This window comes from Rhinolophus sinicus, chromosome 1 (genome assembly GCF_057876585.1).
Source record: "Rhinolophus sinicus isolate RSI-liver-muscle chromosome 1, RSI-T2T, whole genome shotgun sequence".
NCBI classification, from domain to species: domain Eukaryota; kingdom Metazoa; phylum Chordata; class Mammalia; order Chiroptera; family Rhinolophidae; genus Rhinolophus; species Rhinolophus sinicus.
This window is the reverse complement of record NC_142501.1, coordinates 202,168,325-202,183,365: the sequence shown is the minus strand read 5'-3', so window position 1 is coordinate 202,183,365 and position 15,041 is coordinate 202,168,325. Positions and strand designations below refer to the sequence as shown.

The following is a 15,041-nucleotide window of genomic DNA, read 5'->3' as shown; positions in this document are numbered from 1 at the left end:
TTTATTAATGCAGACACTGGATCCATTACAATCTGGCATCAGGCCCTAGGACCAATACTCGTCTGTGGGCTGTTAGTAATGAGATACAGTGGAGGAGTTGTCACCCATGACATGTCCAATTTCGTGTAATAAGGGGTCACCCTGTGTTTTCTCAGAATTGGATTCTAACTCACATCTTTTAAAAGGCCATCTTAAATGAAAATTTCTATTTTGACAACCCATGCACAAAATTGTTTTCAACCCACTGAAATATCTAATACCAAATGGACTGATAACCAAAAGAGAAACTAATTTTTGTATAAAACAACTAATATTTAGATGTATATTTTCAAAATGAGTTTTACAGATATCATTCCATCGTATTATTTAACCACCAGGTGAGGTGGATGTCATTCATTCATTCACGCATTCACTCATTTATCCAGTGAATACTTATTGAGAGCTACTACTTGTCAGTCACTGTTTTATGACCTGTGGATACAGCAATGAACAAAACAGACAAAGACCTCTGCTCCTTTGGAGATGGCATTCTCGTGGGAAAAAGATAATAAACAAGAACAAAAATAGGTTGCATATGTATATTATCAGGTGCTCTTGGGTGCTAAAGGGAAGCATAAAGCAGGGGCGTGGCATGGGGAATGTGTAAGGGGTTGCCATTTAACATAGGGTGACAGCTGAATGAAAGCAAAGGTCGTGAGGTATTGAGATAGATATGTGGGAGAAAAGAATTCCAGGCAGAAGGAACAGCAAGTCCAAAGGTCCAGAGGCAGCAACATGACCGGGCTGTTGGAGGAACGGTAAGGAGACCAGTGTGGCTGGAAGAGTGGTGACTAAGGAGGCAGAGCGGGGACCTGAGACCGGTGACCACCGGTGTAGGACACTGTGTGGGCTGTGGCTTATGATTCGAGGGGATGGGAGGTGTGGGCAGAGCAGGGACATGACCTGGCTTCCCTTCTACCAGGATCACTGGGGCTTGTGTGGAGAATAGACCACGATGGGGGAGTGGGCAGGACAGTTGGAATCAGAGACTAACTCAGACACTACTGAGTTATTTTGGTGGCTTCTTTAAAGAGGAAAGCAGTAAAAAATAAAATAAAATAAAATGTATGTATATATATATATATATATATATATATATATATATATATATATGCAAGGAAATAGATGGACTTCTCTGTACCTTAGTTTCCACATTTATTAAAAAGGGAGAATCAAATTAGGGCTGTTGGAAGGTGAGGGGAAATGCATGCCAGGACCCGACACATATTAGACACCACATGAATGGCCACTATTTCCTGTTCTCCGGCTGGTCTAATTGTCCTACATTGTGCTTTCATAATAGCAGTTTTTTAAACCTCTCTCTTCACACTTATACTTTATTTTGACCGTGACCATCTGCTGCACTAGAATACAACATTGCTTTGTGCAGGTACCACAACTTATTCCCCTTACATTACCAGCACTTAACACATAGCTGGGCGCAGCGTAGCCTGTGGGGCAAACTTGCGCTGGGCATCCTGTTGGGCGACTGAAGGAGAAACCATACGGTCCAAACGCCAATGTATCTCTTCACTCATCCCTAACATATACACATTATCATTATGCTCTCCTGTTTTCTTTCTATTATTAAAATAATATCTAGAATGGTATTAATTTTCTTAGACGCGGGGTGGGATGGAGTGGGTCATAGGAAAAAGTAACCTAAAGAGAGAGAAAGAGCCCAAAGAACGCAATGTGAGGCTCCAAAAAATCTAGGTTCGAACCCAGATCTGCCACGTAATGGATACTGTGTTTCCCTGAAAATAAGACATAGCCGGACAATCAGCTCTAATGCATCTGTTGGAGCAAAAAATAATATAAGACCCGGTCTTATTTTACTATAATATAAGACCGGGTCTTATAATATAATATAATATAATATAATATAATATAATATAATATAATATAATATAATATAATATAATATAATATAATATAATAAAATAATCTATATCAAGTCTTATATTAATTTTTGCTCCAAAAGATGCATTAGAGCTGATGGTCTGGCTAGATCTTATTTTCAGGGAAACACATGGCCCTGACCAAGCCATTTAACTTCCCGAAGCCCCAGATTTCACACCTGTAAATTGAGGATAATTACATTTGTCCTCATTTTAAGAGCTGGGAGACTCAAATGAAACCCACATTGCATGTGAAAGCTTTGTGTCACATCCAGTACCTTGTCAGAAAGCGCTGTACATCTGAGAGCCACAGTACTAGGCACAGAGCAACACTGTTTGTGCCAAACTGAAGCATGAACTTGGATATTTGATCATTTGTTAGTAGTTCACTGATATATTAAAAATCATATGCACTGGCATGCTGTATAGCAATTCTTTTACATAAAGATCAAACATGTAGCGTCATGTTGTGAAAGACTAAACCAAACTCAAGACTGCAAGCATAAGTAGTCCAGCAAGGAAGTGGTATACAAGATCAACACACAAAGTGAGTGACCTCACCAAATGGTGACATAGGTCATTGCCAACCTTACATCTCTTCACAGGAAGAACAAGTAATAATTATTCATGAGCAAAAACCACTGAGAAACTCCAAGAACATGGGGATGAGGCTGAAACACCCCCCTGTCTCACAGAGACCAAAAAAGAGTGCACGTGAATGGTAAGAGAAGCCACTATATGTTTACCACACTGTCCCTTCCCCAGGCCAGTGCAGCACCACGTGGAGGGAAAAGAAAATGATTGCAAGCATAATTCTAACTGAGAATACATTAACAAGCCCACACTCTTACTTACCTCCCTGTGGAAAGAATTGTGAGTAAATCTCTTTGAAGGTATCTTCATTAACAACACCGCTGGGGCATTCCTAGAGAAAGTGGTAGAGAAACAATTTGAGCAAAGTGTTCAGAAAACTAATTTTTGGCACATTTTTAAACAGCATGGTCTACGATGCAGAGCTGCTCCAAGAAAACCAACCACCCATCCATTATTACAAAGAACGTAAAAGCACACGATAAGGTTTTCTGTCCCAGTTCTCACAGAAAGAATTGCCGACGTAAACATCTTTGCATAGAAATGTCCAAGCTGGTCTGACACATTCAAAAATGCACTGCTGCTGGTGAGAACACATATGTTTATTATCAAAGAGGTAAGCGAAAACTACATTGATTTTCATAAAACAAGGATTTTGCAAGATGCTTATCATATGGTCTTTGCTGGATCTAGGTGCTTTGTTCTCTGCAGATTTGCTGGACCCACATATACTTTAGTTCAATTACAAAATGGTATGCTCCCTTTGGGTATAAGGTGGCCGAAGAATTTTCAACCAGGGCTAGTTACTCATTTCTGTTAACAGTATGTTCAGAAGTGCACAATAACTTGGTTTGTAAAAAGTGACCTTATATGACAAGGACTCCAAGATTTTTTGACTTTCTGGAGAGGAATGTCTGAAAAGCCATGGGCCTGCACATAATGAATTCCCACTTTTGTCCCATGGGTGGAGTTATTTGAGACTCCTGGATATTGATCTTGGGAACTCCACGCACTATTGACGTGGTGGGAACACAGGGCAAGACTGCCTCTCTGAGAGTAGATCGGGCCTTTTCTATAAAAGGAGCCGAAATCTAAAATGTTATTAGAAGGAATCTGCCTTGGTGCAGAAAGTGAGGACTAAACAAGTGGGTCTTAGACTGAGGTGTGGGTGAGACTTCCTCCACTCTTTGGAGTGCTAAGAACAGTCTGGCCAGGAATCTGAGGAGTAGAGAGACTCTTGGAACCTTGGAGACTGACAATCACATAGTAATCCAGCATCAAATCACACGTGGGATGCTAATTATACATTGAAGGTGAGGAAGTGATGAGCTCTGTTCTTTTGAGTAGTTTCTCATGAACAGTCCCCTCTTACCTGAGTTCCCTTGGGTCGGCTATCACAGTACCTCCAAACTACCTGGCAAATTCCCAGGATTCACTGGGGGAGAATCAGGGGTCCAGTAACTTCCTTGACTTTAGGGATGAATATCCTATGTACTTTAAATTTGACACTGTTCCTGAGATCCTCAATAATCACCTTTTGTGGTCTTTAAAGGTTCTCTTAACCCTTAAAATCATTGTCCATTCATGGATAAAATGGATTTATTAATTTGATCTTTATTCCAATGAACCAGATACTTATAACTGTAGTGTGCTTCACATGAGGTATTTTCTATTTTCTCATTCATTGATTCGAAAGGTAGGGACTCTGATACATAAACACAATTTAAAACAATAGTTTCAAGGTGAACTTGTGTGTAGAGAGCCTCTCAGTGTATATTACTCCCACTCACTTGTTGTAATAAACCTATGACTTAGGTATCTCCACTCACAGAGGCAGAACTGGAGGTTCTGTGCTAAAGAACTCAGCTGCTCAGCTAGCCACTGGGAGAGCTGCAACATGGGCTTAGGACTTTCCAGGTCACCATAAGTTCTGGATATATGAGCCCCGTGGAAATAATGACCCAAAGAACCTGAGGGAATTGGAGCAAAGAAATGACATGCAAAAACAAATGAGCAAAAAAGCAAGCAAACTGTGATGGTTAATTGTATGTGTCAAGCTGTCTGGCCCATGATGCCCAAGTGTTTGATCAAACAATATTCTAGATGTTTCTGTGGGGTTATTTTTGGATAAGATTCACATGTAAATCAGTGAACTTTTGAGTAAAGCAGTTTCCTTCCCATAATGCGGGTGGACCTTATCTAATCAGTTCAAGACGTGCATAGAACAAAAGGCTGACCTCCACTGAGCAAGAGGGAAATCTTCAGAAGACTGCAGCTCTTTCTTGAGCCTCCAGCTTGTCTGCCCCTCCCCCTCGCCCCACACCAGAATTTGGACTGGTTAAGCCTACACAACAGTGAGAGCCAATTATTTAAAAGAAATCTCCTTCTGTGCATATACTCGTCTATTGGTTCCATGTTTGGGGGAGACTCCTGGCTAATACATAAACAAAAGAACAATCAATAGCTACAACTCCAGAAAGGAAAGAAGAGGGCGTGTATATAGCTAATCAGTCCAAAGTTTTGGCTAAAGAACTCTATCTAGTTGGCAGCTTCAGAACCAATTTCACAGTAAGTAGGCACTTTGTAGTTGGACCCTCTCACACATGGAAATTGTGATTCATGGGCTATTTAACTCAGAGCCATCTGCTTGGGATAGTGAGGAGAGGGCAAATAGATGGCCGTCTGCCATCAGGTAGCGAATTTGTGCAAGGTCAGAACGGGAAACCTGTCTCCGAGTTAGTGACTCTAGCAAGAGATGGCAAGTGAAGGGACATTGGCACTCAGCAAATTTGTCAGCTGCCTTTGGTCTCCTGAGGCATTTGACAAACATATCTTATAATATGAAATAAAATTTAGACATTGACTTTCGTATTTGTATTTGTTTATGTTTTATCACATGTCTCTATATCAGACAAAAATCCTTCCTCTGCCATCTGAAAGTCCCTGGCCAAGTTTTATGGTGGTAAGTCTCACCAGCTTACATTAATTTGCATCTTCAACCAATATGTATTTTATGTTTATTATTCTAGGAACTATTCTAGGAACTGGGGCATCAGCAATAAACAAGGCAAAGGTCTTGCCCTCATGGGGCCTACACCCAAATAGAAGAAGAAAGGTCAAAACAAGACAAAATATAACACAAATAACAATCCAGAGAGTGCGATATTTTATGTTTTCTAAAGAGTTGCTTTGGGAAACAAAAGCATTTGACTACCTTCACATGAGAAAAATTATCTCAATTCTATAAGACTCTAGTCATTTTAAAAATGGCACCAACGCTTTAGTCTCTAACTTTCTCCTCACCCCTTTTAGAGAGTGGTTTATCCACCAAAGTGGTAGCTCCATCTGTTCATCAAGAATGAAATTTGGCCTGGCCCAGTGTACAGCTAAGCGTACACAATAAACGCTGTGGCCTATATGAGGCAGGTTATGTCCTGCTGCTATAACAAGCAGGCCCCTAAATTGTAATACATTTAAAAGAATGTAGGATATTTCTTGCTCATCTAACAGACTTGGGTGGGTATGCAGATCCCCGGATGGTTCTTCTCCTCAGGGTCATTAAGGAACAGAGGTTAACCTGGCTGTCTTCAATGTGTGGCTCCTGATTCTCTGGGATTCTCTGTGATTGTCTCATTCAGAAGGAGAAAAAGGGTATTTGAATATGGTACATGGGAGGTGTTTACGGGTCAGGTCTTGAAGTGGTAGGCACCATTTCCACTCTCACTGTGTTGGTTAGAAATCACTTAACAGGTCCATCCCAAACAATGAAAGTCTCGTGTGTCCAGGAAGAAGATATGAGCACATATTTGGTGACCTGCTAGCAATGTCTGTCTCGGAGTCTTATTTGAAATATACTCCAAATGTCTGTGCTCTGAAATGGTTCTCCTACTGAGACTTTACTGCAATTATCACTAAATCATGTAACATTATAAATTATTTTCTCCTGGTATCATTTTTAAATGATGATATTTTCAAGTCAACAAGTCCAACAAGGCTTAAACATCTCAGTATGCATTTGTTCATTAGGCTCTCTTCACTCTAAGAGGAAGGATCCCATAAGAAGGAGAGTTCCCAGGTTTAGGGAAAGTGAGGGAAGCCTCACTCATCTATACTTTGAGAAGAAACTACAACCTTCTGTAAGCCCTATGATTTCCATATTATATTGTCTAAAGACATTTTGTCTGATTATTAGCAAATGATTATTCTGCGAAAATGTGCTGTCTATAGAAAAAAATTAAAGCAAGTCAAAATTTGCAATAATTCTATCACTGTAAGACCATTTGTTTATTTATTTAAACATATATTAATATGCTCTACAAATAAAATAGGATAATACAAGAACATAGTATTTTTTTAAAATTTACAAAATATCTTGAATGTTTTCTAGGTCATGATTTTTAATGGCTGCATAATAATATATTCATTGAATTTACCATATTGTTGGACATTAAGGGGATTTCAGCATTTTTGTCTACATAGAAATAATGATGTAATTAATATTCCAGTGCATACATCTGTGGTTCTTTCTTTATGACTAATCCCAGGAGGAGAATCACAATACCAAAGGGTTTCAGCCATTTAAAGGCTCTTCCTATGCACAGTCACGTTGCTTTCCAGAGAGGCTCTTCCAACTTGTGCTACCACCACTCGTTTATGAAAAAGTGTCGCATGTAGAGGGGCTGCTGACCAGAATCACAAATGGATTTGAAATGCACCGAATCCCATGAATAAACAGCAATAATTTGCTTCCCTCATGAATCTACTTGTCATTCTGAAAATTGCCAGGGGACATCAAGGCATTTGAACAGGTGTCTCCAAGGGATAACATGACGTGCCTGTCTTCGTGTAGATAGGATGCTTTAATGCCTCTCTGTAGGACCGCGTTATCTAGTAACAACTGTTTATTGAGTGCATATTCAATGTCTTCTTACATAGATCACCTCTTCAATGGCTTTTACTAATCCTGAAAGGTAGGGACTATTTATACATGAAAAAAAGTGAAGCTCAGAGACATTAAAATTAAGTAACTTGTTGGAGTTACACAACAGTGTTTCACAGAGCCATCCATTTGTCCATTCTTTCAAGAAATAGTTATTCACACACGATGTGATATATAGGTGATGTATGACAGAATTGTATACCTGAAATCTATGTAATTTTACTAACAACTGTCACCCCAATAAACTTTAATTTTAAAAAAGAAATAGTTATTCAGTGCCTACTATGTATCAAGCGCTGCTCTGCACATGGAAGATATAGGAGTGAGTTTTTAAAAATTCCATTTTGCTTCTATGGAATTAAAGTTCAGTGAAATCAAACTCATACACTTCTGACTCCATTAATTGTAATGTTATCCTGTGTCTGGATTATCATCTGTTTTTCCATGGGAAGTGGCCTCCTGGTGAACCATCTGTGGAAATACTTCTTTGAAAGAAACACAATGTTTGTTTGCTCCCACAGACGCCCATCATGGCCATCCTGGAGAGAGCTACACGCAAAAATGAAGCCACTTCAATTAAAACTGGGGACATTGATTTAAATATACATATGATATGAACAGGATGCAATACACGTGGAATGAGATTTTCTCAGCACATAACTGCCGTACATTTGTCTGGTGGTGAAGAAATACTTGCCCTTTTGGGCCTTACAGATGTGTTCCCGGATGATCCTTTCAGTCTTCTCAGGTCATATCACGGTACCCGGGAGTGTCAAGATCAGGGGTAAACGTACAATGAATATTTTTCTATTGCTAATATCAATACTAACAACATAGTGATTTTCATAATGACACCATAATGATGGTGATGATGATGAAGGTAATACGTATGACCACTTTCTATGTTGCAAGCGTTGTGTTAAGCGCTTACACAGATGATTTCGTGTGGCTGGCATTACCTCCATTTCACAGAAGAGCAAACTGCCTTAGACAGAAGCTGTCCCTGTTCTCATAATTAGAAAATGGCAGTGCATAGTCTGTTGATCACAGAATCAGGAAACTTGCATGTTTAAGCAACTTTAGAGATATTTCAGTTCAATGGCTTCATTTTAAAGGTGGGGTGATTGAGGTTGAAGTTACAGGAATTGCCCATAAACCACACAGAGGGTTGCTGATGGCTTATCTTGTGTCCGGGTTTCCCGATATCTAGACTGATGCTTGGTTGCCACAAACACCTCCATGTCCATACAATTGCTGTTGTTCTGCCAGGGAGTATTTAGAATAACATAGTAAAATGCTTATGGTCCTGGGTTCTGGAGTTATTTTAAATAGAAAAACTGGATGGAACCCCTGCTTTCCACTTTAAAGCTGTGTGGCTTTAGATGAATTGTTTAATCTAAGAATCTAAGTCTCATTGTTCTCCTCTGCAAATGAGGATAAATATTGACATCAGAAGGATGTTATAAAAATTAATAAGATAATGCATGTTATATCTTACTCTCTTTGTGCATCATGTTTGCTCATTACATATTAGCTGTTAGTACAACAGCAATAATCTAGAATTTTGTAGGCAGAACTCCATTATACATAGAGTCATTGTAACATCAATGCAGCTATACCAGGGTTAAATTGTATTCATCAAAGCAGTTAAACCCAGTACAGTGCAGGTCTGATATAAAGCAATGAGCCTATAAAGCAGGTATGAGTTATGCCTGCTATTCTAGCATTATAAATTGAATTTACTCTACCTAATATCATCAGAGCTTACCCTCAAAGGCACGGGGATACTGCAATTGTAAAAGAGAGCTGAAAAGAATAAAGGCCACCGTGCTGGAAATAAATGTCAGTAGAAACCCAGGAGCCTTGTATTCATTAACTTAAAGGAAAGTTTCCCTTAGTAATACTGAAGTGAGTACATTGGAAATACTGTGCACCACGTAAAGGGCCTTGGAGAGAGATCCATGTATGCATAGGAAATTGCTAAAGAAATTATTTTTTTGAGTTGCATCATGAATCCTTATACTTTTACTTTGTAAGAAAGCTTTTCAGTATTTCCTTGAAAGTTGTCAGAATTCTGGTGGAATTCTCTAGAAGCAATTGCAGTGATATGCAAATCAGATGTATTCCCTCAATAATATTTGTCCACTTCACTGGCTGAAACCTCTTCCCACGAATCATCCTGTTCTAGTGTATGTCATCTCCTTAGGTTCAGTACTATTATTAAACATTTAGAAATACCTCTTCAGGACTCCAAAAAGGATTATGGTACAAAACTATCATGGGGAAAAGAACTGAAAGTCCTTGTGAAGTAAATAGTTTCTTGGGGACCCTTTTACAAGTATGATATCTACAGTGTCACATTTTTTAAGCATCCGTGTATTTCGTCATCTCTCACAACTACCCCTGTTGCTAAGGAGGGCATGTGGTTACTACATGGTAGTGGTTATGAGGTACTGAAACTGAAAACCTGAGTTTCTACCAACAGAAATGTCATTGCATCCATGTTTTTTCCAATGACTGTTCTTTCTGTTATTCTTCCTGACAAAGGAAGTAGACTGACACCTCCTTGAAAGGTAGCACAGGCAGGTTGTGGGCAGAACGACACAAAGAGAACACAACAACTGGGCACTCCGATCAGAGAAGAGAAAGATGGAGACACATATCACTACCCAAAGGGGAGCACCCATTTCTCTGGCAAAAATAGGTGGCAGGTAAGTTGGCCCTTCTTAGAGGAAGTTACCTTCTTGAACAGTACGATGGCTGGAGCAGACCATCCTGAAAGTGAGCTGTGCACAAGTTCGTAAGCAGACATCAGCGAGCATCCTGGACACTTACACAATCAAGCAGCAGTAACCCATGAGATACACCGAAAGGGACAAGGCAAGGAGAACCGATTCTATGTGTGGCAGTCTTTAGTGTGATTTATCAACAAGTTCTCCCTGCTTCTGAACACATGGGAAGACTGCATGTCATGGGTCCTTAATGGTTGGCTGTGACCACATGACAAACTCTGTCCAATGAATGGAAAGCAGAAGTGACACTGTGATTTATAATAATAATAATGTAAATATATATGTAAAATTATAATACTGGGGGTGCCAAAGCAATGTATACACATGACTTGCATTCATCTTTTCTTATTGGTATATATTGAGTATTACAATTTTAATACAGTTCTTTCCTGTCTTAAAATGTGTATACATTTTTTTTGGCACTGTGTGTGTGTGTGTGTCCATTTGGTTTCCGTCCCCATTTCTGGCACAGAGCTCCTCAAACCACTGGAATTCCCTAAGTGATGAGAGAGATAAAGGTATCTCTTGATATGTAAATGAGGTGACTTTTGGACCCCACCTAAGCATGTCCTACTGGTTACCAGGAGAACAAACCATGTGATTAGAGGGTTGGAATTTTCAGTTGCCCCCAACCCCCTCAAAGGGATAGGGCTGGCAGTTTAAATGAATCACCAATAATCAATAATTTAATCAATCACGCCTATATAATGAAGCCTTCATAAAAACCAAACAGGATGGAGTTCAGAGAGCTTCTGGGTTGATGGACACATGGAGATTTGGGGAGAGTAGCCTGCTCTGAGAGGGCAGGGAAGCTCAGCACCTTTTTCTCTATTATTGCTCTATGCATCTCTTCCATTTGGATGTTCCTGAGTCGTACCTTTTATAATAAACCAGAAAAACTAGTGAGTAAATGAGTTTTCTGAATTCTGAGGGCAACTGCAGCAAATCAAATCCAAGGATAAGGTCATGGGAACCTCTCATCTATAGCTGGTCAGTGAGAAGTGCAGCAAATAACCTGGGCTTGTGATTGGCATCTGAAGTGGAGGACAGTCTTGTGGGATTGAGCCCTTAACTTGCAGAATCTGATGCTAATCTGGGTAGACAGTGTCAGAATTGAGTTGACTTGTAAGACACCCAGCTGGTGTCCCAGAATTGCTTGGTGAGGCGAGAACACTCTTTCCCCCATCCCCATTTGGAATTGTGATCAGAACCCATCTAGACACACACATTTTGGGGCTGCAGTATTTAATTGCTGATGCCAGACATGCCAGCGCTCTCTTCTCTTTCTGGCATGGCAATCATGTGTGAGATGGTGGCTGCTCCATCAGCAGGACCCTTGGAGTGATATCAAAGCACCTCTACTGACCAGAGATGAGCATGGAGTATGAATGAGAAATTTACCTTTCAACATTTGTAGCCACTGAGATTCTGTGTTTAAATAATATTGTCATTGATGCACCAGGAGAGGACAGAGAAGGCTTTCTTGCTTTGTCTGTATAACTAGGAAGTAGTTTTACTGGTTACAATGTGAGGAGATGTTTGAAATTCATCTGAGAGCATCACTGCACAAATAATAATGAATATGTTTCTTTATACTTAAGTGAATTTAATCATATATTATGAAGTTCTTATTTTGAGTATGAATCTAACTCTTTCTTAATCACTTGCTATTTTATGAAGTCATAATTGAAAACTACCTTCAAATTACCATTATGTATATTACATGGACACTACCTAATTATTATAGTTAAGATTCTGATGTCTGGATTGTCCCCAAATCAGATAAGAAATTGCCTTATAGAAGGATGCTTTGACAAGTTGTATTTTTGTCTGATCGTGTTATATGCCACAGATACACCATAACTGTATATATTTAACATTTGGGAAAGACTGGCTTTTTATTTTCTTAATTTTCAAGATGTGAACATATCAAGCTGAGTTACAGTATAATTATTTCATAGCCAAGAGAGTTTTTCTTTTATCTTTTGAGATTTTCTTTTATGTATCCCAATAATTAGTTCATTAAAGTGTGAAAACAAAACAAAACAAAACAAAACCCCACCACCTCCAGCAAGGAAGATTTTCACAAGACAGATGAAGTGAATGCACTGATACAATAAAGATGATGGATGGAGTATTTCATTCCAGAGATCTGTAATTGGAAAGCATGACTGTCTTTACATATTATTCCACCCTGCTTAAAACCTAATCCAATTGGGAAAGCATAGGTTCTTTTAAATTAAATTTCCACTTCCCACTTCCCTCATTTGAAACCGAGGCTGCTCTGAAAAGCCACTCTCTTAGTAGCATGACATTTTAAAGACGACAAGGCGTTCTACAATTATAGAATTTACAAAATTTAAATGGCACAGTTCCACGACCTGGACTGCTGATGAAACTAGATTGTGTTTGCAGACTTCTCGGATCCCTTTAAACTTGGTAAATACCTTGAAGGCAGGGACCCATCTTTACAGAGCCCAGCTGTGTTCAGAAAAGATAATACAAAAAATGTTTATCCTGAATGGATAAGTACCCAAGCAGTTCTTAGCTTTTAAAATATTAGGGCATAAACTTGCTCTGGAAGTTTCCTCGAAAACTTGTGTGCAAGTTTTTAAACTTCATGCACTCCCAAACAAGTTTTTTTTTTTTTTTTTTTTTTTTTTTTTCCACCTTGTGATTCTCCTTTTCTTCTCTATCCAGTTGGACTGCGGGAACATTTTGGATGCCTTGCGCTATGCTATTGAAAATCACCACTTTCTCTTACATGCGTCTCTGTCCTTGGTCATGCCCGAGACCAAGGAACCCTCATGAAGAACTTGTGAAGCCAACCTCTTGGTTCCACCCCAACTCTCATGGCTGCTTGTCATAAATGTGATCACAGAAATTAAGGGAGAATGCCAGGGTCAGGAGAGGACATTTCTTATGTCAATCCAAATTTTATAAATCTTGCTGTATTCAACAGTTGGGCTGTAAGAAGCTCATTTAAAAACAATAGGATTACAGTTTTTTATACCAGACCAAAACAAACAAACAAACAAACAATAGGATTAGCCCTTCAGTTTTCACAGCGTAAAAGCTGATCACTAAAGACACGAACAAGCTTTAAATTTCTGTTCTAATGTTTCCAGGTGTTTGAACCCTTAGCAAGTCAGTTATTCGCTCTTAGTGTTAGTTTCCTCATCTGTAAAATGACCTCTAGGAAATACTGACATCACAGGCAAGTAAAACAAATTAAAATTAAGATAGACAATGTATAAAAAGGCGAAAAAAAAAAAAAAGAAACGTTAACAACTGGTTACAACTAGCATGTTGGGTATTTTGCTGCTTCCAAAATTTGCATTAAGAACCTTCTTCATTCTCTAAATATACTCCTTGGACCAAAGTGGTTAAACATGAATTTCAGATTGTTTGCAAACTTAATTGTCAGACTTCATACATTCACAAGTATATGAAACAATAGAACCTACTCATACTTGTATAGATATGAGGGTATTTTCACCACAACCGGTGACTATGCTACTCAGAGCCCTAATTTAACTAGATTTGAAGAAATATATCCTGTGAAGGCTGTCTTCAGCAGTATATAGGGCTGCTGTGACGGAAAAATCAAATATTCTTTCCATGAAAGTCATGAATAGAATTCCACATGCTGAGGTGTGTCCTGTCCTTATTTATTTGTGCTGGATATCACCAAGATCTCGTCCCAAATTTTATGAATTAATTAGATCACATGTAGGTTGGAAGGCCATGAGACTAATGATGTTAAAAAACACACACAAAACGACTGAATAAAAAATTCTACTTATGGAATCATGCACTATTTCAATCAGCAAGCACAAAACACTAAGAAGATGAGACACATGTACACCCACAGACATCATTGTAAAAAGCTATCTTTTCCTGCAGCTTTGCAAACATCTTATTCTCAGTCTTATTTTTCTCACCTACTGAATGGGCTCTATTCTGGCTCTCTGCTGATCTCATTGTCCCCTGGCTTCTTATGTGAGAGCATGCATTTTCCTCATTGTGGAAGCCCTTTTTAGTGATCGGTTTTCAGTTACTTATAGTCAAAATGTATCCTTAACACACAGAATAACACTCTTGCCATTTTATCACATCTCTCTACTAAGTGGGAAAATGAAATGGAGTTCTCTTCATTGTTTGCTGACACATTTGGCGGGAGGTCTGTTGGACAAAGAAGTATAATTTAGAGATTACAGTGATACGTGTGCCTGTGCAGCTGATTTGATTACTCTGGGTGCAGATTTTTGAAAACGTGTTCTAAGCTACATTCAAAGAAGCTTCGAGGGAGTGTGGGGGTTAGAGGATGAAGGAAAGTAACGTTTAATCATCATCACGGTCTGCCGGCCACCAAGCCAGGTTCCGTAGGAGATGCATGTTCTCGTGAACACGTAGAGGAGGTAGGTGTTTTATCCTACGATTTGTAAGAAATGAGTTCAGAGAGATTTAAGAAAACTCCCCAAGTTCAGACATATAGTAAGCAGTAGGGCTGCAATGTGAACCTCAGTTTGACTATATAAAGCCTTTACTATATCTTACTAAGCTGCCTCCATGCAAGGCAAGTGCAGTTACAGAAAAGAAAAATAAACTAATGGGGAACTATTATCCCAATATTTTTCAAACTCATTAATTCAACAAAAATGATCATTAATTATTTACGCAACAAATATTCCCAGACTGGCAAGCACCCGCTCCCCCATACCGTCTGTAGAGGAGCTAGGCATTATTTACATATTCACACAAATAAATGTCATATGA

General features: G+C 39.0%; 1 protein-coding gene across 5 annotated transcripts in view; it reads right to left on the bottom strand.

Moving 5' to 3' along the window:
* The window catches only part of KCNIP4 (potassium voltage-gated channel interacting protein 4), a 1,020,161-nt gene that overhangs the window by 32,137 nt on the left and 972,983 nt on the right, over positions 1-15,041 (bottom strand). For all 5 annotated transcript variants that reach the window (XM_088792680.1, XM_019743874.3, XM_019743873.3 and 2 more), the window contains one exon: positions 2,796-2,865. In XM_088792680.1, coding sequence (XP_088648806.1) covers positions 2,796-2,865 — 70 coding nt within the window. The remainder of the gene's footprint in view (positions 1-2,795; positions 2,866-15,041) is intronic.